At 37.9% G+C, this 24,136-nt stretch overlaps 1 protein-coding gene across 1 annotated transcript; it reads left to right on the plus strand.

Moving 5' to 3' along the window:
• Positions 1 to 1,432: 1,432 nt before the first annotated feature.
• Positions 1,433 to 20,107, plus strand: LOC133607867 (leptin receptor gene-related protein). The gene is made up of 4 exons (XM_061962890.1): positions 1,433 to 1,537; positions 1,758 to 1,833; positions 11,333 to 11,519; positions 19,383 to 20,107. Exons 1-4 carry the CDS (start codon positions 1,522 to 1,524, stop codon positions 19,497 to 19,499), a joined length of 396 nt encoding a protein of 131 aa, XP_061818874.1. The 5' UTR covers positions 1,433 to 1,521; the 3' UTR covers positions 19,500 to 20,107.
• The last annotated feature ends 4,029 nt before the right edge of the window (positions 20,108 to 24,136 follow it).

The raw sequence follows: 24,136 nt of genomic DNA on the forward strand, positions 1-24,136 counted from the left end.
TGTTTTTCTATTTTTATTTATTTTTATTTTCTTGTGTTTATATAAGTACTAGTATTATCAAATAGCACATTGTGTAATTTTCTTACTGTTTTGGATTTAAAAAATATATTGTTTGGGGGGGGAAATATATATTTTTTTAAAGTCACGTGACAACAGAGAAGGAAGCAGGAAGTCAGTCCACAAGGAAGCGAAGGAAGCGATTGTTTATATTTTTATTTAATTATTGTTTTTTTCTTGTCTTGTGTTTATATAAATACTAGTATTATCAAACAGCACATTGTGTAATTTTCTTACTGTCTTGTATTTAAAAAATATATTGTTTGGATTTATAAATGTTCGTATGTTTTATTTTCCAATAAAGGGGGGGAAAGAGTCACGTGACAAGAGTGACGCGAAACCCCGGATAAGGAAGCAGGAAGTCAGTCCACAAGGAAGCGATTGTTTCTTTTCTTTTTTCTTTTTTAATTTTTTTTTATTGTCTTGTGTTTATGTAAGTACAAGTATTATCAAAAAGCACATGTTTTTACTATCTTGGATTTAAAAAATATATTTTTGGGGGAAACTTTTTTTTTTTTTTAACGAGTCACGTGTAGGATAAGGAAGCAGGAAGTCAGTCCACAAGGAAGCGAAGGAAGCGAATGTTTCTATTTTTATTTAATTATTGTTTTATTCTTGTCTTGTGTTTATATAAATACCAGTATTATCAAACAGCACATCGTGTAATTTTCTTACTGTCTTGTATTTAAAAAATATATTGTTTGGATTTATAAATGTTTGTATGTTTTATTTTCCAATAAAGGGGGGGGAAGAGTCACGTGACAAGAGTGAAGCAGAAGCAGAAAGTCAGTCCACAAAGAAGCGATTGTTTTTCTATTTTTATTTATTTTTATTTTCTTGTGTTTATATAAGTACTAGTATTATCAAATAGCACATTGTGTAATTTTCTTACTGTTTTGGATTTAAAAAATATATTGTTTGGGGGGGGGGGAAATATATTTTTTTAAAAGTCACGTGACAACAGAGAAGCGAAACCCCGGATAAGGAAGCAGGAAGTCAGTCCACAAGGAAGCGAAGGAAGCGATTGTTTCTATTTTTATTTAATTATTGTTTTTTTCTTGTCTTGTGTTTATATAAATACTAGTATTATCAAACAGCACATTGTGTAATTTTCTTACTGTCTTGTATTTAAAAAATATATTGTTTGGATTTATAAATGTTTTATTTTTCCATAAAGGGGGGAGAGTCACGTGACAAGAGTGAAGCAGAAGCAGAAAGTCAGTCCACAAAGAAGCGATTGTTTTTCTATTTTTATTTATTTTATTTTATTGTGTTTATATAAGTACTAGTATTATCAAATTTTCTTACTGTTTTGGATTTAAAAAATATATTGTTTGGGGGGGGGAAATATATATTTCTTAAAAGTCACGTGACAACAGAGAAGGAAGCAGGAAGTCAGTCCACAAGGAAGCGAAGCACGTAAACAAAGACAAAAAAAACCCAAAATCAGACAACTGGACCACAATGGCTGGCATTAAAGGTATTTTAATTCACTATTTCATTCAAGCAGTGAACGTGAGAGTTGACTATTCACGTCTTTGTCCCGTTGCTTCCTCACAAACATGGTTAGCATCGTGTTGTGAACGTTAGCGTATTCGCTAGCAAAGCCATTAGCTTAGCATCATTTAGGAAAAAAAACACGTTGTTCAAAAACTGTTTTTTCTTATTAAAACATCTTTTTATTTTCTCGCTTTTTCCAGCTCTGGTCGGATTGTCTTTTAGTGGCGCCATCGGGCTGACGTTTCTGCTCCTGGGTTGTGCACTGGAACAATATGGGTAGGTTTTCTGAACCAATTATTATTGTTTAAAGAAACTTTGCACTTATTCCGAAATTATTCCCAGATCCTAGTCTGTTTAGATATGACGTCAAATGTCGCATAATGTCACTTTGTTAAACATACAGTAGTTATTGATTAGGCGTGCAGTCATGTGACGAATAATCTCAGCAAAACAACAAAATGACATCATCATAAAGCCTCATTTATTTGAACTATAACAATGTAAAGGGTTAATATAGTCCCATCCTCTTTCACTGTGTTTCAAGTGTTCATTACAAGAAACTTAAAGTGTTTGCAAAGTACAAAGAAGAAGAACCATGATAGACATTCTGAATTTATTTCATCCATCCATTCATTTTCAAAATAATCTTACTCACCTCACCAAATGTAACTTACTTCACCGAGTATTATTTTTTTATTTTTTTTCTGTGGTTACTTATGGAGTATATTGTGAATAAATTGAGAACAGGAAGTGAACAAAAGTTTTAGCAACTGTTATGTAAAAGAAAAGGGGTAGGATTGAATAAACTCTGCTTCTTCCTACTCCTTTTCGAACATGTTGAAAAGAGAAACTGGAAATTGTGATTTATCATGTTGTATGCTTGCATGTTCCAAATAAACTCAAACATGTATGTATTGTTGCATTTAAAGCCATTGTAATTTTGATAATGGAGGTCATAATTAATATTATTCATGCCGCGTAACGTCATTTTGTTAAACATACAGTAGTTATTGATTAGGTGTGCAGTCATGTGATGAATAATATCAGCAAAACAACAACATGACAGCATCATCGGCACTCGCAAAACATCAGTTGAAGCCTAATTTATTTGAACTATAACAATGTAAAGGGTTAATATAGTCCCATCCTCTTTCACTATGTTTCAAGTGTTCGTTACATGTATGTATTGTTACATTTAAAGCCATTGTAATTTTGATAATAGAGGTCATTATTAATATTATTCATGCTACATAACGTCACTTTGTTAAACATACAGTAGTTATTGAGTAGGTGTGCAGTCACGTGACGAATAATCTCAGCAAAATGACAGCATCATCAGCACTCGCAAAACATCAGTTGAAGCTTAACTTATTATTACTATAACAATGTAAAGGGTTAATATATTCCCATCCTCTTTCACGATGTTTCAAGTGTTCATTACATGCAGAGGTGGGTAGAGTAGCCAGAAATTGTACTCAAGTAAGAGTACTGTTACTTTAGAGATTTATTACTCAAGTAATAGTAAGGAGTAGTCACCCATATTTTTTCTTGAGTAAAAGTAAAAAGTATGTTGTGAAAAAACTACTCAAGTACTGAGTAACTGATGAGTAACTTGTTCGTTTAATGATGACGGCAACAAATAATGCACAAAAACATAAAAATAGCAATGAGCAAATTCAGAGCCAGGAATATCTCTTAAGCAACTAAAACAATGATATATATTAAATAATATTACATTAACATAAACAAAATGAAGGCAAATTGAGCCACAATAACTTAACAGCACCATAGGCTCAGTAAACAGACATTACAAAGGAAAATAACAAGTTAGCCTTTACGCAAACCATAAACTGATAGGTGTGGGCTGCATCTGGGAACACACTGTGCACTTCTGATTGGTGTTTCTATGCATGTGTGTGTGTGTGTGGGTGCGACTGTGCGTGTGTTTGTGTCTCTGTCTGTCTATGAGGCTGCAATGCGTTAATAAATGTCCCCACACGATGTACATTTGACAGTGATTCATAGCAGGGAAGCTAACATCAGCCTACGGTGTCAGCCAAAATATCTACTAACGTTACTTACCGCCATGTGCTTCCTCAAATTTGATGTTGAGTTCATGTAAGTTTAAGCTTGTTGTTGTTTGCCGCTGAAACTTTATGTGCAGTTAACCATGTGACCGCCTGGCTCTGTTTGATTGGTGAAACTGAGTCAAACGTCACCAGTGACTGCATTTGATTGGTGAAACGGAGTCAAACGTCACCAGTGACTGCATTTGATTGGTGAAACGGAGTCAAACGTCACCAGTGACTGCATTTGATTGGTGAAACGGAGTCAAACGTCACCAGTGACTGCATTTGATTGGTGAAACTGAGTCAAACGTCACCAGTGACTGCATTTGATTGGTGAAACGGAGTCAAACGTCACCAGTGACTGCATTTGATTGGTGAAACGGAGTCAAACGTCACCAGTGACTGCATTTGATTGGTGAAACGGAGTCAAACGTCACCAGTGACTGCATTTGACTGGTGAAACAGAGTCAAACGTCACCTGTGACTGCATTTGATTGGTGAAACGGAGTCAAACGTCACCAGTGACTGCATTTGACTGGTGAAACGGAGTCAAACGTCACCTGTGACTGCATTTGACTGGTGAAACGGAGTCAAACGTCACCAGTGACTGCATTTGATTGGTGAAACGGAGTCAAACGTCACCAGTGACTGCATTTGATTGGTGAAACGGAGTCAAACGTCACCAGTGACTGCATTTGATTGGTGAAACGTAGTCAAACGTCACCTGTGACTGCATTTGATTGGTGAAACGGAGTCAAACGTCACCTGTGACTGCATTTGATTGGTGAAACGGAGTCAAATGTCACCAGTGACTGCATTTGATTGGTGAAACGGAGTCAAACGTCACCAGTGACTGCATTTGATTGGTGAAACGGAGTCAAACGTCACCAGTGACTGCATTTGATTGGTGAAACGGAGTCAAACGTCACCAGTGACTGCATTTGATTGGTGAAACGGAGTCAAACGTCACCAGTGACTGCATTTGACTGGTGAAGCGGAGTCAAACGTCACCTGTGACTGCATTTGACTGGTGAAACGGAGTCAAACGTCACCAGTGACTGCATTTGATTGGTGAAACGGAGTCAAACGTCACCAGTGACTGCATTTGATTGGTGAAACGGAGTCAAACGTCACCAGTGACTGCATTTGATTGGTGAAACGTAGTCAAACGTCACCTGTGACTGCATTTGATTGGTGAAACGGAGTCAAACGTCACCTGTGACTGCATTTGATTGGTGAAACGGAGTCAAACGTCACCAGTGACTGCATTTGATTGGTGAAACGGAGTCAAACGTCACCAGTGACTGCATTTGATTGGTGAAACGGAGTCAAACGTCACCAGTGACTGCATTTGATTGGTGAAACGGAGTCAAACGTCACCAGTGACTGCATTTGATTGGTGAAACGGAGTCAAACGTCACCAGTGACAGCATTTGATTGGTGAAACGAAGTCAAACGTCACCAGTGACTGCATTTGACTGGTGAAACGGAGTCAAACGTCACCTGTGACTGCATTTGATTGGTGAAACGAAGTCAAACGTCACCAGTGACTGCATTTGATTGGTGAAACTGAGTCAAACGTCACCTGTGACTGCATTTGATTGGTGAAACGGAGTCAAACGTCACCAGTGACTGCATTTGATTGGTGAAACTGAGTCAAACGTCACCAGTGACTGCATTTGATTGGTGAAACGGAGTCAAACGTCACCAGTGACTGCATTTGATTGGTGAAACGGAGTCAAACGTCACCAGTGACTGCATTTGATTGGTGAAACGGAGTCAAACGTCACCAGTGACTGCATTTGATTGGTGAAACTGAGTCAAACGTCACCTGTGACTGCATTTGATTGGTGAAACGGAGTCAAACGTCACCAGTGACTGCATTTGATTGGTGAAACGGAGTCAAACGTCACCAGTGACTGCATTTGATTGGTGAAACGGAGTCAAACGTCACCAGTGACTGCATTTGATTGGTGAAACGGAGTCAAACGTCACCAGTGACTGCATTTGATTGGTGAAACGGAGTCAAACGTCACCAGTGACTGCATTTGACTGGTGAAACGGAGTCAAACGTCACCTGTGACTGCATTTGATTGGTGAAACGAAGTCAAACGTCACCAGTGACTGCATTTGATTGGTGAAACTGAGTCAAACGTCACCTGTGACTGCATTTGATTGGTGAAACTGAGTCAAACGTCACCTGTGACTGCATTTGATTGGTGAAACGGAGTCAAACGTCACCAGTGACTGCATTTGATTGGTGAAACGGAGTCAAACGTCACCAGTGACTGCATTTGACTGGTGAAACGGAGTCAAACGTCACCTGTGACTGCATTTGATTGGTGAAACGGAGTCAAACGTCACCAGTGACTGCATTTGATTGGTGAAACGAAGTCAAACGTCACCAGTGACTGCATTTGATTGGTGAAACGGAGTCAAACGTCACCAGTGACTGCATTTGATTGGTGAAACGGAGTCAAACGTCACCAGTGACTGCATTTGATTGGTGAAACGGAGTCAAACGTCACCTGTGACTGCCTTTGATTGGTGAAACGAAGTCAAACGTCACCAGTGACAGCATTTGATTGGTGAAACGAAGTCAAACGTCACCAGTGACTGCATTTGATTGGTGAAACTGAGTCAAACGTCACCTGTGACTGCATTTGATTGGTGAAACGGAGTCAAACGTCACCAGTGACTGCATTTGATTGGTGAAACGGAGTCAAACGTCACCAGTGACTGCATTTGATTGGTGAAACTGAGTCAAACGTCACCAGTGACTGCATTTGATTGGTGAAACGGAGTCAAACGTCACCAGTGACTGCATTTGATTGGTGAAACGGAGTCAAACGTCACCAGTGACTGCATTTGATTGGTGAAACGGAGTCAAACGTCACCAGTGACTGCATTTGATTGGTGAAACGGAGTCAAACGTCACCAGTGACTGCATTTGATTGGTGAAACGGAGTCAAACGTCACCAGTGACTGCATTTGATTGGTGAAACGGAGTCAAACGTCACCAGTGACTGCATTTGACTGGTGAAACGGAGTCAAACGTCACCAGTGACTGCATTTGATTGGTGAAACGGAGTCAAACGTCACCTGTGACTGCATTTGATTGGTGAAACGGAGTCAAACGTCACCAGTGACTGCATTTGATTGGTGAAACGGAGTCAAACGTCACCTGTGACTGCATTTGATTGGTGAAACGGAGTCAAACGTCACCAGTGACTGCATTTGACTGGTGAAACGGAGTCAAACGTCACCTGTGACTGCATTTGATTGGTGAAACGGAGTCAAACGTCACCTGTGACTGTATTTGATTGGTGAAACGGAGTCAAACGTCACCAGTGACTGCATTTGATTGGTGAAACGGAGTCAAACGTCACCAGTGACTGCATTTGATTGGTGAAACGGAGTCAAACGTCACCTGTGACTGCATTTGATTGGTGAAACGCAGGCATGCGATAGATCCTACTTTGAAGGTCTGTCTGACAAACCAAAACAAACAAAGCGTACATTAACAGATCGATAAAAATCAGTAGCGAGCTGAATGTAGATAAAAGTAGTGGAGTAAAAATAGCGTTTCTTCTCTATAAATATACTCAAGTAAAAGTAAAAGTATGTTGCATTAAAACTACTCTTAGAAGTACAATTTATCCCAAAAGTTACTCAAGTAGATGTAACGGAGTAAATGTAGCGCGTTACTACCCACCTCTGATTACATGTATGTATTGTTGTATTTAAAGCGATTGTAATTTGGATAATGGAGGTCATGCCGCATAATGTCACAATGTTAAACATACAGTAGATATTAGTGATGGGTTGATGAGGCGTCATGAAGCGTTTGGACACATTGCAAAACTGTATTGATACTGTGTCGATACTGTGTCACTAAATACTGACATCTGCTGGACATTAAAAATCCCTACAGGCAACCTATGGACCGACTCAACTGACACTGATTTGATGCCCTAGTACAGGGGTCACCAACCTTTTTGAAACCAAAAACTACTTCTTGGGTACTGATTAATGCGAAGGGCTACCAGTTTGATACACACTTAAATAAATAAATATATTGTCATTTGTAAGTTACACGTAAGTGTGATTTAAACAAGAATAGCTAAATAAATACATTTATATATATAAAAAAATGGGTATTTCTGGCTGTCATTCCGTCGTACATTTTTTTTTTCTTTTACGGAAGGTTTTTTGTCGAGAATAAATGATGAAAAAAACACTTAATTGAACGGTTTAAAAGAGGAGAAAACACGAAAAAAATTAAAATAAAATTTTGAAACATAGTTTATCTTCAATTTCGACTCTTTAAAATTCAAAATTCAACCGACAAAAAGAAGAGAAAAACTAGCTAATTTGAATCTTTTTGAAAAAATTAAAAAAATAATTTATGGAACATTATTAGTAATTTCACCTGATTAAGATACATTTTAGAATTTTGATGACATGTTTTAAATTGGTTAAAATCCAATCTGCACTTTGTTAGAAAATATAACAAATTTGACCAAGCTATATTTCTAACGAAGACAAATCAGTATTTCTTCTAGATTTTCCAGAACAAAAATTTTAAAATAAATTCAAAATACTTTGAAATAAGATTTAAAATTTGATTCTACAGATTTTCTAGATTTGCCAAAATAATTTTTTTGAATTTTAATCATAGTAAGTTTGAAGAAATATTTCACAAATATTCTTCGTCGAAAAAACAGAAGCTAAAATATTTATTATTCTTTACAATAAAAATTTTTAAAAATTACTTGAACATTGATTTAAATTGTCAGGAAAGAAGAGGAAGAAATTTAAAAGGTAAAAAGGTATATTTGTTTAAAAATCCTAATATCATTTTTAAGGTTGTATTTTTTCTCTAAAATTGTATTTCTAAAAGTAATAAGAAGCAAAGTAAAAAATAAATGAATTTATTTAAACAAGTGAAGACCCATCCATCCATCCATTTTCTACCGCTTATTCCAAGTGAAGACCAAGTCTTTAAAATATTTTCTTGGATTTTCAAATTCTATTTGAGTTTTGTCTCTTTTAGAATTAAAAATGTCGAGCAAAGCGAGACCAGCTTGCTAGTAAATAAATACAATTTAAAAAATAGAGGCAGCTCACTGGTAAGTGCTGCTCTTTGAGCTATTTTTAGAACAGGCCAGCGGGCGACTGATCTGGTCCTTACGGGCTACCTGGTGACCGCGGGCACCGCGTTGGTGACCCCTGCCCTAGTATATACAATAATATAAACCAAGTCATTGTATTTCATTTAGGATTATTTCATATCTTCATTTAAATAAAAATATATTTGTATCTTTTTTAGATACAGTCAATAAATAAAGTGAACATGTATCATAACATGGAAATCTAAGAGAACGTGTTGTGGATGATTGTGGACTGGGAATTTTTTTAATTTTATTTTTTTACACATTTTTATATATAAAAAAAAAAGTTTTTCCGACGTATTACATTTTAGACGATTTCTCTTCTTAGTTATTATTTCTCCGGCTGTAGAAAAGAGCCGCTCACAGGGCACAGAGGAGGCGACACAGTTTGCGTATCGGTCACGTGACCAAAACAGCTCATGATCGGTCACGTGACTTTCTAAAAGCGGTACGCGCACCGACACAGGGTTTTGTTCTATGAGCTCGACGCATGCGCCGATGCATCGGTGTTGCCGGACCCATCGCTAGTAGTTATTGATTAGGCGTGCAGTCATGTGACGTAAAATCTTAGCAAAATGACAGCATCATCAGCACTCACAAAACATCAATTAAAGCACAGGTGTTAAATTCAAGGCTCGGGGGCCAAATCTGGCCTGCCACATTATTTTATGTGGCCCGCGAAAGCCTGGAAATAATAATAACTTAATCTTTTCTTACTAAATATATTTGGCATTAAAAATCATGTACTGCATGCAATTGTGTATCTTTTAAAATTCAATATTGTCAAAATCAAAATATTATAGTGTCATGTATTCCAAAACTATTTTTTGTTAAAATAAAGACCAATACTGTAATTAAATATCTGCTTGACTTATGATTTCAAAACAAATTATCAATCACATTGTACACCGTAAAATTGGCAATAGATTTTACGGTTAAATTCCGTCACTGAGTTTTTTTTCCCCCGTAAAATCAACTTTGGTACCGTTTTTTTCCATATACAGTAAGACACTAAAAGATGAAAGAAACAAAACAAAAAAAACATTAAAACAACAAGATTTTACGGTAAAAAAAACAACACCTGCCAGCTCTGTTGCTTGAATTTTACAGCTAAAAACAGTGGTATTGTTTCTCCATTCCATTGCATTTATTTAAAAAAAATGTATATGCTGTAAAAAGAAAAAAACACTGCTTTTATTGTAAAATTCTGCCAGTTTTTAGAGTATAATTAAAATATTTTTTTTGCAGCTTATGTAAAAAAATATATTGTTAATAAATATATATATACCGGTATATATATAATTTGTTGCGTTTTGGACCAGTTGTTCCTCCCAGGGAATTCAAGTCACAATTCGCTCCCAAGTTCTTTCCGACACTTAAAGCTGAGTTGAAAAACCACCAGAGACAGAATAGGTATTTTGTTGTATATTCTCAAAGCTTTGCCAATATACATTTTGATTGAGACCAGTCTAACCCTAGAACATTCTATTGCGCCCCCCAAAAATGGTCTGTCTTCCCAACGCCAAAAACCTCTCTTTCCTTCCCCCTCCCTAGCCATAACACAAGCACAACGTCTCCCTAGCCATAATACATTCCAAAGAACTCAAGGTTAACACACACAGTTTGCTTGCTGACAGAGCATCAAGAGAAGAAATGGAAACCACGAGCTGTTTTCAAATATGACAAAGAAATGGAAGAAGTACAACTTAAATTCGGATATATGTAAATATCTGCCTCCGACAATATATATATGTATGTATGTATGTATGTGTATATATATATATATATATATATATATATATATACATGTATATTCACATCTTACTCATTGTTAAAAGTGGCCCTCTGAGGGCAACCATAACTGCGATGTGGCCCTCAATGGAAACGAGTTTGACACCCCTGAGTTAAAGCTTAGTTTATTTTTTACTATAACAATGTAAAGGGTTAATATAGTCCCATCCGCTTCCACTTCGTTTCAAGTATTCATTACATGTATGTATTGTTGCATTTAAAGCGATTGTAATTTTGCTAATATAGGTCATTATTAATATTTTTCATTTTTAATATGATTTCTATTGTTGTTATTGTTCCATTAGTTGTGCAATAACGGTCATTGTCACTCCTGTGTTATTACTATCTACCTCACTAATCGGTTCGTCGTCATAATTTTTTGGTATCATATTTGTCTGTATCGTATTTGCTGATGTAGTTATGTTGTTGTTCTTTTTGTTGTTGCCTCTATCTTGTCCACACAAAACTGTCCTCTTTTATTTCTCATTTCTATCCCCTCCTGCTGCTGTGCCAAACAATAATATAAATATATTTAAGAAAGTGAAATACAAATAAGGCAACAAGAGAAATATCCCACACATCTCTTTTGTAAAGTAAATCTGATTCTCTCCATCAATAATATGAATGATATGAACTGAGTGGATAAACAGGACATTTAAAACAAAAAAACAATGTTGGTTAGAGTTTGTTTTGAATATGAATTTGAATTCACTCAAATAACCTGTTTTCTCTTTTTTTTAGAGTTTACTGGCCGCTGTTTGTCCTGATTTTTTACATCCTGAGCCCGATCCCAACCTTCATATCGCGGCGTCTCAGTGACGATATGGACTCCTCAAGCAACGCATGCAGAGAACTGGCCTATTTCTTAACAACTGGGATCGTTGTGTCATCCTTTGGGCTCCCCGTTGTCCTCGCCCGCAATACCACAGTGAGTTCACTTTGTTCATGCTGAGATAGTTTCATTCATTCATTCATATACTCTACTGGCGAAAAGTAATGGATGTTTGTCCTTTGAGTGAGATTTCACGATTGACCTTCTTTAAAGGGGAATTTTGTCTTATCAGTCACAATCTTTGTGTGAGACAAGCACTCATATGTTTTTATTTTTTTATGCATTCTAAATCATAAATAAACACTAGCAAAAGTCAGCTAACAATGGCACCATTGAGAGTCACTCTATTCCGCCCATAAAGCGCTTTAAAAAAACCTCCATCAATGTTTTATATACATGCTGTAAGTATAAATGTAATATAGTAATATTCATAATAATATGTACTATTTACATATTTTGCTCATTTTAAGCATACGGCGGCACATTCATTTTAACAGATGCATCACAATGTTTGTTTTTCCCTTCAACAACAACACCACTACTAATCATGGCAGACTTCATGAGAGACAATTAAGGATTCAGGATGCTTTATTATTGTCCATTCTTTAACATGTACAAGACATATAAGTTCCACTAAGAGCAGACATACGTTACAGGGAGACAAGAACAGGACCGCCAACAAATCAGCCACTTACAGCGCTCCTTAAAAAAGGTGGGGAAAAAGGTGATATTGGGAAAGGGGGGAAGAGTAAAAAAATATCAGTCAAAGGCTGGACCCTCGGCAGGGGCTCCAGATTGAGTCCAAGGGAAAAAACCTTATTTGCCATAGCACACATAAACAAGTTACATATAATCACAACTCGCAACAGGGGGTGGGGGGTTGGGACCCTGGAGGTCGACTGCTGCTATAAAGCGCTACTCAGCCGTCCCGAAGGGGAATCAAGGGGTGGTGAAGGCGTTGGGTGGGGGTGGGGTATGTGTTTGTGTATATGCCCATTGTCTTTGGGTGCAGTGGTGTTGTGTCCATAGGCATGCAATGCTAGCAAAGTTCGACTTCCAGGTGTCGTCATACTTGCCGACCTTGAGACCTCCGAATTCGGGAGATGGGTGGGGGGAGGGGGTTTGGTGGTAGCGGGGGTGTATATTGTAGCGTCTCAGAAGAGTTAGTGCTGCAAGGGGTTCTGGGTATTTGTTCTGTTGTGTTTATGTTGTGTTACTGTGCGGATGTTCTCCCGAAATGTGTTTGTCATTCTTGTTTGGTGTGGGTTCACAGTGTGGCGCATATTTCTAACAGTGTTAAAGTTGTTTATACGGCCACCCTCAGTGTGACCTGTATGGGTGTTGATCAAGTATGAGTGCATTCACTTGTGTGTGTGTAGAAGCTGCATATATTATGTGACTGGGCCATCACGCTGTTTGTAAGGAGGAAAAGCGGACGTGACGACAGGTTGTAGAGGACGCTAAATTGGGGAGAATGATTTCCCCTGGAGATTTTCGGGAGGGGCACTGAAATTCGGGAGTCTCCCGGGAAAATCGGGAGGGTTGGCAAGTATGGGTGTCATTGAGGAGGGAGGGAGGTCAAAAGCGTCCATCTTGGAGAGTCCTCGGGGATGTTTTCAGAACAGCCTGCTCCTGTTGTTGCAGCGTCAAGGCCATTCGAGGGAGTCAAATCGTAGATTAGGATTTTTGTTTTTCCGCGAGCAGACATTACAATGGCTTGTCTGTTCTATTCGTCCGTGTTGGCTCTCATATCCAATTTTTCCCTTTCAACAAGCTTCTCCATGATGTGATCCACCTTGCGATTCAGTTCAGAAATCGCCCCAGACTGTGATCCCACAGCCCGGCCCAATTTTTCCATTGCGACGAACAGCCTTTGGGCTCCTTGAGTGGCCGCCATCGTCTTACGAATATGACGATACACCAGAGCAATGCCCAGCCCAATCAGCTGGTGCCCCGCTGATTGGTTCCAAATAGGTAGATGTCTTCCACGTCCTCGATGGAAAGGACTGAGAGGCACATGATTCTCCATTTGCCCCAGGAATCTCTCACGTACCCCGCAGCAATGGTTCCATCAGGGCAGCCAGGCTCCCCCGAACCTCTTTTCCTCGACGAAAAGATTTTGTCAATTGAGTCGAGAGTCCAGCTAATCAATTCCATGTCTGATGTTTAGATTTGGAGGACAGCGCAAAGAAAGAGGCTTCAAAAAAAAGTGTAGACAAGACAAAGAGAGCAAGCAAGGAGAAGACTACTTTGGGACAAATGATGATCCAGACACTTCTATTTTTTAACCTGAATATAAGGACATTATAAAACAATCACTTACTGTACAATGTCTACTCTCACTGGGATGCCGACTGATGGGATGTTTATTTTTTCACGTTTCGATGAGGAATCTATCATAAAACTCACGTAGGTTTAAAAAAAAAAGTTGCTGCAAACGAAAGTCAGACTTTTAAAAAAAAATGTATGTTGGCATTTTGCTGTTCCGCTCCTTTTTGGAGAACAGTAAGCTGTGTAAAAAGTAGTGAGACATTGAACAGTTGGACATTTAAAAGCTCAGAAAAGGTCACATGAGGTTTACTTGTAAAGTTTATCATACATTTGAACTCCATCCTGAAATTTCACCCAAAATTCCTAACCATTTTGTGAGGTCCCCAAGGTCCTGTTCACACGGAAACGTCCGGAATTAAACAATCAAATGTCGAGACCACTTAAAACAGCGACTAAACGAGGAAGCTGAAGCTAACAAGAACAATCCATACATCCACAACACATTTCAACTGCATGTGTTGTTGTGAACGACATCATCAATGTAACATTAATGTATAAATAAACAGTGGTCGCAACTTGAGAGGCTCTCTTTTATTGTTAAACCGCCTCAAGTTGCCTCCTTACTCGTCAAGCTTAGAACAACAGCGCACTCCCCCCCTTCACAATAATAGCGTGGTGCGCCACATCCGGTCTGACTGCGCTAACAAAATAAAAGTTAAAAAAAAGTACCTTGCACAAGCATGATGTACTTTTAGCACTTTTTGATACATTTAATTAACAAACATTTTATTTCACACAAAAATGGTGCTAAAATACATGTAAAAAGTAAAAAAAAAATGAATTCAAAACAATAAAAATGGAAAAACTGAACTATAAAAATGGAATAACTGAACTTAATGTATTTGTATTGCTATTGTTATTTACATTTATAGTTGTTGCTATTATTATTATTTTACTTGTTGTGGTTTATGTGTTACTAATTCATACTTGCCAACCTTGAGACCTCCGATTTCGGGAGGTGGGGGTGGGCGGGGACGGGGTGGGGTGGGGCGGGGGCGTGGCTGGGGGCGTGGCTAAAAGGGGAGGAGTATATTTACAGCTAGAATTCATCAAGTCAAGTGTTTCATATATACAGGTAAAAGCCAGTAAATTAGAATATTTTGAAAAACTTGATTTATTTCAGTAATTGCATTCAAAAGGTGTAACTTGTACATTATATTTATTCATTGCACACAGACTGATGCATTCAAATGTTTATTTCATTTAATTTTGATGATTTGAAGTGGCAACAAATGAAAATCCAAAATTCTGTGTGTCACAAAATTAGAATATTACTTAAGGCTAATACAAAAAAGGGATTTTTAGAAATGTTGGCCAACTGAAAAGTATGAAAATTAAAAATATGAGCATGTACAATACTTAATACTTGGTTGGAGCTCCTTTTGCCTCAATTACTGCGTTAATGCGGCGTGGCATGGAGTCGATGAGTTTCTGGCACTGCTCAGGTGTTATGAGAGCCCAGGTTGCTCTGATAGTGGCCTTCAACTCTTCTGCGTTTTTGGGTCTGGCATTCTGCATCTTCCTTTTCACAATACCCCACAGATTTTCTATGGGGCTAAGGTCAGGGGAGTTGTGGGCCAATTTAGAACAGAAATACCATGGTCCGTAAACCAGGCACGGGTAGATTTTTGCGCTGTGTGCAGGCGCCACGTCCTGTTGGAACTTGAAATCTCCATCTCCATTGAGCAGGTCAGCAGCAGGAAGCATGAAGTGTTCTAAAACTTGCTGGTAGACGGCTGCGTTGACCCTGGATCTCAGGAATCAGAGTGGACCGACACCAGCAGATGACATGGCACCCCAAACCATCACTGATGGTGGAAACTTTACACTAGACTTTAGGCAACGTGGATCCTGTGCCTCTCCTGTCTTCCTCCAGACTCTGGGACCTCGATTTCCAAAGGAAATGCAAAATTTGCATGGTTGGGTGATGGTTTGGGGTGCCATGTCATCTGCTGGTGTCGGTCCACTCTGTTTCCTGAGATCCAGGGTCAACGCAGCCGTCTACCAGCAAGTTTTAGAGCACTTCATGCTTCCTGCTGCTGACCTGCTCTATGGAGATGGAGATTTCAAGTTCCAACAGGACTTGGCGCCTGCACACAGCGCAAAATCTACCCGTGCCTGGTTTACGGACCATGGTATTTCTGTTCTAAATTGGCCCGCCAACTCCCCTGACCTTAGCCCCATAGAAAATCTGTGGGGTATTGTGAAAAGGAAGATGCAGAATGCCAGACCCAAAAACGCAGAAGAGTTGAAGGCCACTATCAGAGCAACCTGGGCTCTCATAACACCTGAGCAGTGCCAGAAACTCATCGACTCCATGCCACGCCGCATTAACGCAGTAATTGAGGCAAAAGGAGCTCCAACCAAGTATTGAGTATTGTACATGCTCATATTTTTCATTTTCATACTTTTCAGTTGGCCAACATTTCTAAAAATCCCTTTTTTGTATTAGCCTTAAGTAATATTCTAATTTTGTGACACACGGAATTTTGGATTTTCATTTGTTGCCACTTCAAATCATCAAAATTAAATGAAATAAACATTTGAATGCATCAGTCTGTGTGCAATGAATAAATATAATGTACAAGTTACACCTTTTGAATGCAATTACTGAAATAAATCAAGTTTTTCAAAATATTCTAATTTACTGGCTTTTACCTGTGTGTATATATATATATATATATATATAAAATAAATACTTGAATTTCAGTGTTCATTTATTTACACATATACACACACATAACACTCATCTACTCATTGTTGAGTTAAGGGTTGAATTGTCCATCCTTGTTCTATTCTCTGTCACTATCTTTCTAACCATGCTGAACACCCTCTCTGATGATGCATTGCTGTGTGGCACGCACAAAAGTGCTTTCATCAAATGCACTAGATGGCAGTATTGTCCTGTTTAAGAGTGGCACAACATTGTTGTTTACAGCAGACGAACTGCTTTACGGTATACAAAAACGTGACTGCTGTTGTTGTGTGTTGTTGCCGCGCTGGGAGGATGTTAATGAAACTGCCTAACAATAAACCCATGAGGACCTGAGTCCGCTTGAATTTCGGGAGATTTTCGGGAGAAAATTTGTCCCGGGAGGTTTTCGGGAGAGGCGCTGAATTTCAGGAGTCTCCCGGAAAATCCGGGAGGGTTGGCAAGTATGCTAATTTATATCCAGGTTTTTTGTTAACTATATTTAAAGTAAGGTTTTGGTGGTACAATAAATAGTCATGTTTTCAAATTGATGAATAATCATGTAATTAATCGAGACTACAATATCAATCAAAATGATTGCGATTATTATTTTTGCCATAATTGTCCAGCCCAACTGTTTAGTGCTTTCAACAGGAAGTACAAGTGCTGTTCTGTCTTCTCACACACACATATGTGTATATATATATGTATATATATATATATATATATACATATATATATATATATATATATATATATATATTGTAACTCCCTCCAAATAGCACAGACACAATGGCTTTCTTGAACTGATTTATTTGAAGGCTTCCTTTCCCTTCAAATTCACCGTGAAAACTGAAATAAAATAAAGCACGTTATAAACGTAAAAATAACAACATGCACAGCATGTGGATCGAACATTTTACCGAAGTAAATACAAGCAGAAGTGACAAACAAGTACCTCGTTGGCCTGCATGCTTCTTTTAGGAGGAAATTGTGATATTCAGGCTCTAATAGCCCAAACGCTTAGAGTCCTTCTGACACTTTTTAGTCTTTGGAACAGTCAGTCTCTCTCTTTCTGCCTTCACATGGCATCAAAATGTTTACTCATACCCGGAAGTAGCTTCCTTACATCAGACGACAGACCAAACGAGACACTTCAAAATAAAAGTATGCCCACAAACTTAACAAAAAGGCATGCAATTACATTTTTAACCATAGCAACTTAAATATAGCCTTCTTATGAACTTTTATGCATTTTTATTTGAATTCCCTTTTATGAACTTAACTTATTATTCTGTTTTTAGAGAAATAAAACAAATTATAATAATTATTAGTAGCAACAGTTACATATATATATATACAGTATATATATATATATATATATATATATATATATATATATATATATATATATATATATATATATATATATGTCTTAATAAGGTTATCCAAAAAATAGTGCTCGATACCGTAGCAGAGCGCAATATATGTATGTGTGGGAAAAAAATCACAAGACTATTTCATCTCTACAGGCCTGTTTCATGAGGGGGGGGTACCCTCAATCATCAGGAGATTTTAATGGGAGCATTCGCATACCATGGTTTGTATAGGGCACAGAGTGGGTCACTTTCAACCTGAGAAATAACAGCCACCAACCATTCACGAAACCCAACACAACACTCCAATACGTGCACCATGACAGCAACCACCCACCCACCACCACGAAAAGAATACCTACCGGAATCAATAAAAGGCTATCGATGCTGTCATCTAGCAAAGCTGAATTTGACCAAGCAACCCCCCCGTACCAAAAAGCCCTTGATGAAAGCGGATACAATTTCACCCTCACCTATGAACCCACGCCAGGAAACCAGCCAAAAAAGAACAGAAAACGAAACGACATCATCTGGTACAACCCCCCATACAGCAAAAACGTCTCAACGAACATTGGACACAAATTCCTCAATCTGATTGACAAACACTTTCCCAAAGACAACACCCTAAGAAAAGTATTCAACAAGAACAACATTAAATTGAGCTACAGCTGCATGAACAATATACGACAAATCATCTCAAACCACAACAAAACAATTGCAAATGAGCCGTCGACCCCCAGACAGAGTGACTCCAAAACCAACAAAGGATGTAACTGTCGAAAGAAACCTGATTGCCCTCTCAACGGGGGGTGCTTACAAACATCAGTTGTCTACCAATCTAAGGTAATACGCAAGGACATTAACACATCCGACACATATGTAGGATTAACCGAGGGAGAATTCAAAACCAGATGGAACAATCACAAGGCTTCTTTCAGGAACAGAAACCTGCGAAATACCACAGAACTCAGCAAACACATTTGGGACCTCAAAGACAATAATGTTGAATGTTCAATAACATGGCAAATTCTTGCATCCAGCACACCTTACAATAGTGGTAATAAAAGATGCAACCTATGCTTGAAAGAGAAACTGTTTATTATTTACCGTCCAGACCTGTCATCCCTCAACAAGCGCAGCGAAATTGTAACAACATGCCGCCATAGACGGAAACACCTCCTAGGTAACACATGAGCCAATCACCACGCCCCTAGGCCAGCCTGTACCCACCCACTCTGTGCCCTATATAAACCATGGTATGCGAATGCTCCCATTAAAATCTCCTGATGATTGAGGGTACCCCCCCTCATGAAACAGGCCTGTAGAGATGAAATAGTCTTGTGATTTTTTTCCCACACATACATATATATATATATATATATACATATATATATATATATATATATATATATATCAGGGCGGACACTCTAGCCACTAAGCCACTGAGTAGGTCCATAAAATCTATAGTCCATAAAACACAGTAATCAGGAATTCAATATTGATATGCATCCCGACTTACGACGTGTGACCACTTGAACCTTGCTGTTTTTTCACTTTCAGATCCAGTGGGGCGCCTGTGGTCTGGTGATGACCGGAAACGCCGTCATCTTCTTCACAATCCTCGGCTTCTTCGTGGTGTTCGGAGGCGGCGACGAGTTCAGCTGGGAGCAGTGGTAGATGGCGGGAAGTGAGCAGACACACGGATGGACGGCTGGCCTGCAGACAAAAGTGTGATCGTTCTCAAAACTCTTCGTAAGTTGTCAACGAGTGTCCGATAGAAAGCGCGTCGCCGTGTTATCGTGCCTTATGTCTAGGACACCGTAACTATAACCCACATATGCTCTAACCTCATCACATACATATTATTTTGGCTTGGCTTTTCTCTCCGACCACACATCAGCTGTGTTATGTCTTTAGGTCCCGGTTTACCACACTGCCATGCTTTGAAATGAGGATCTAACTGACTCACTTACGTAACTATTTCTGTTTAAAAGTGTAATGTTGGGCAAAGTCATCCCTACGTACGTGACGATGTCACTTTTTCTGCCTGAAAGTGGCCGTTTTCTGTCATCCTCGTTGCTGTGTTGTACATTCGAACCAAAGATGGCTAAACGTAGAGCCTGTTTAAACACCAAATTGTGCATTATGATTGGCACTGAGATGCCAGCTGAGGGGTTTAAGGAAGCACTGTTTTGAGAAGAGCATTTCACTGTGTGAACCGTTTAAAAAAGTGCCTTTTATATTCCTGAAGACGTCAGTAAATTCTAATAAATGACGTGATTTTTTTTGTTTTTTTACATTTTGAGTTGTAGCTGTATAGTGGGGAGAAGTCATAATTAAATGTAATTTAGCCTCTTACAGACACATGAAAAGTCCATATTTGTATGGTAGTTATAGTTTAGCAGAGGGGAACTGCACTTTTTTTTTTAAACGTTTATCCTTTTTTTATGCATTCTAACTCGTAAATAAATGCTAGCAAAAGTCAGCCAACAATGCAGGTAATGAATTCGCTCTCTTTGGCCTATAAAGCGCTCTAAAAAAAACATCCAAAAACATCCATCAACCTCTTATACACACCTTGTAAGTATACATAGTCATCGACGTCCCACTGGGGTGAGTTTTTCCTTGCCCTTATGTGGGCTTTGTACCGAGGATGTCGTTGTGGCTTGTGCAGCCCTTTGAGACACTTGTGATTTAGGGCTGTATAAATAAACATTGATTGATTGATTGATAGTAACATTTATAATAAAATGAAATATTTACGTACTAATTTCACAGACACATCACAACGTTCGCTTTTCTCTTCAACAACAACACGACTAATCATGGCAGACTTCATGGAAGACAACAAAGACCATGTTGGGACAAATGATGATCCGGAAACTTCTATTTTTGAACCCGAATATAAGGAGGATGATCTACAAGTTTTAAAAACGGAGTGATAAATAGATCCAGCAAGTAAATGAACTTGCTAAGTACTAAAAAACGGACATAATAAAACAGTCACTTACTGTACAATGTCTGCTCTCCTTGGGATAAAGACTGATGGGATGTTTATATCTTCCCCCTTACGTGAACTGAAAATCATAATCCTCACGAAGGGTTAAAAAAAGGTGCGTCTTTTCGTGTCTTTCTCGCCATCTCCGGGTCTAAGTTGACCAATTTGTGGGTTTACGTCCACAACCTTCTACTATCCAGACGAGAGGCATGATTTATAATCTGGAATTAACTTTCACCAACCCGGAGGCGATGCAGCAGCTCAATATGTCAATATAGCAGCAAAAGCTAGTTAGCTCTCTGTCGCCGTTAAAAGTAGTTCCTCGACAATAGCGCTTATAATAACAATATCGCAAATACTTGTTAATATTCAGGTCACGATGGGGTGTTGTTGGTGTTTTTTTTAGAGGGACTTAGCTGCATTGTTAGCCACCTCGTACTTGCCATATTTGACAAATTAGAATGCATGAAATGAGAAAACTACGTGTTTTTTTTTTTTTTTTGTCTCACATAGGGATTGTGAATGATGGGCAAAAAAACCGCGCAGGTCCCCTTTAACAGAGAGAGACAAAATATCAATGAAAAAGTATATTAAGTAGTTGATCCCCTGTGCTGGCTACAAGAATTCTGACGTTATGAAACAGGACATTAAGTCTTGTCCCTTTTGAGCAAAAGGAAGCTTAATAAATAATAAGGTGAGTGGGCTGAAAGGTGAGTGATCAGCCCAGATGGCACAGGTGGAGCTTGTTAATTATCGCAGAGAAAACCAAGAATAACGTACCTTGCCGCAAAGGATTGTGGTACCCAGCAATCCTTTTGTTTGAGCATCAAGTACGGATTGGACTCAAACCCCACATTCCTGTATAATATTCATTGTTTTGTTGACTCCGTTTAAAATGAATAGGTATAATTTGGACTGTTCATGTGTTTGTGAGGAGGTAAAAGCATCCCAGCAGGCACAAGACATAGAAAAAAACATGACGACGTTTAATCAATGTTGGATTCTGACGTTGATTTGACCATTGAAATTTGGTCATTTCCCAACCATTATTCTATAACACAAATACAACATGCTTTTTGACGTCGTATAATCAATGTTGGGTTCTGATGTTGATTTGACCATTGAAATTTAGACATTTTTCAACCAATATTCTACAACACAAATACAACGTTGAAACAACATGCTTTTTGACGACGAAACATCAATGTTGGGTTCTGACGTTGATTTGGCAATTGAAATTTAGTCCTTTTCCAACCAATATTTACAACACAAATTCAACGTTGAAACAACATGCTTTTTGACAATGTTTATTTAATGTCAGGTTGTGACGTTGATGTGACCATTGAGATTTGGTCATTTCCCAACCAATATTCTACAACACAAATACAACGTTGAAACAACATGCTTTTTGTCAACTTTACATCAATATTGGATTCTGACGTTGATTTGACCATTGGAATTTAGTCATTTTTCAACCAATATTCTACAACACAAATACAACGTTGAAAAACATGCTTTTTGACGACGTTACATCAATGTTGGGTTCTGACGTTGATTTGACCATTGAAATTTAGTAATTTTTCAACCAATATTCTACAACACAAATACAACGTTGAAATAACATGCTTTTTGAGGATTTTTAATCAATGTTGGGTTGTGACGTTGATTTGGCAATTGAAATGTAGTCATTTTCCAACCAATATTCTACAACACAAATTCAACGTTGAAACAACCTGCTTTTTGACAACATTACATCAATGTTGGATTCTGACGTTGATTTGACCATTGAAATGTTCACCAATATTCTACAACACAAATACGACGTTGAAACAACATACTTTTTGAGGACGTTTAATCAATGTTGGATTCTGACGTTGATTTGACCATTGAGATTTGGTCATTTTTCAACCAATATTCTACAACACAAATACAACATTGAAACAACATCTTTTTTGACGACATTACATCAATGTTGGGTTCTGACGTTGATTTGGCAATTGAAATTTAGTCATTTTCTAACCAATATTCTACAACACAAATTCAACGTTGAAACAACATCCTTTTTGACAACATTACATCAATATTGGATTCTGACGTTAATTTGACCATTGAAATGTAGTCATTTCTCAACCAATATTCTACAACACAAATACGACGTTGAAAGAACATGCTTTTTGACGACGTTACATCAATGTTGGGTTGTGACGTTGATTTGGCCATTAAAATTTCAACCAATATTCTACAACACAACACCTTTGTACCGAGGATGTCGTTGTGGCTTGTGCAGCCCTTTGAGACACTTGTGATTTAGGGCTATATAAATAAACATTGATTGATTGATTGATTGAACACAAATACAACGTTGAAACAACATACTTTTTGACAACATTACATCAATATTGGATTCTGACGTTGATTTGACCATTGAAATTTAGTCATTTTCCAACCAATATTCTATAACACAAATACAACGTTGAAACAACATGCTTTTTGACAACGTTTATTTAATGTCAGGTTGTGACGCTGATGTGACCATTGAAATTTGGTCATTTCCCAAGCAATATTCTACAACACAAATACAACGTTGAAACAACATGCTTTTTGAGGACGTTTAATCAATGTTGGGTTCTAATGTTGATTTGATCATTGAAATTTTGTCATTTTCCAACCAATATTCTACAACACAAATACAACGTTGAAACAACATGCTTTTTGACAACATTACATCAATATTGGAGTCTGACGTTGATTTGACCATTGAAATTTAGTAATTTTTCAACCAATATTCTACAACACAAATACAACGTTGAAACAACATGCTTTTTGACGACGTTACATCAATGTTGGGTTGTGACGTTGATTTGGCCATTGAAATTTCAACCAATATTCTACAACACAAATACAACGTTGAAACAACATGCTTTTTGACAACATTACATCAATATTGGATTCTGACGTTGATTTGACCATTGAAATTTAGTAATTTTTCAACCAATATTCTACAACACAAATACAACGTTGAAACAACATGCTTTTTGACGACGTTACATCAATGTTGGGTTGTGACGTTGATTTGGCCATTGAAATTTCAACCAATATTCTACAACACAAATACAACGTTGAAACAACATGCTTTTTGACAACATTACATCAATATTGGATTCTGACGTTGATTTGACCATTGAAATTTTGTAATTTTTCAACCAATATTCTACAACACAAATACAACGTTGAAACAACATGCTTTTTGAGGATTTTTAATCAATGTTGGGTTGTGACGTTGATTTGGCAATTGAAATGTAGTCATTTTCCAACC

This window comes from Nerophis lumbriciformis, linkage group LG09, assembly GCF_033978685.3.
Source record: "Nerophis lumbriciformis linkage group LG09, RoL_Nlum_v2.1, whole genome shotgun sequence".
Classification (NCBI taxonomy): domain Eukaryota; kingdom Metazoa; phylum Chordata; class Actinopteri; order Syngnathiformes; family Syngnathidae; genus Nerophis; species Nerophis lumbriciformis.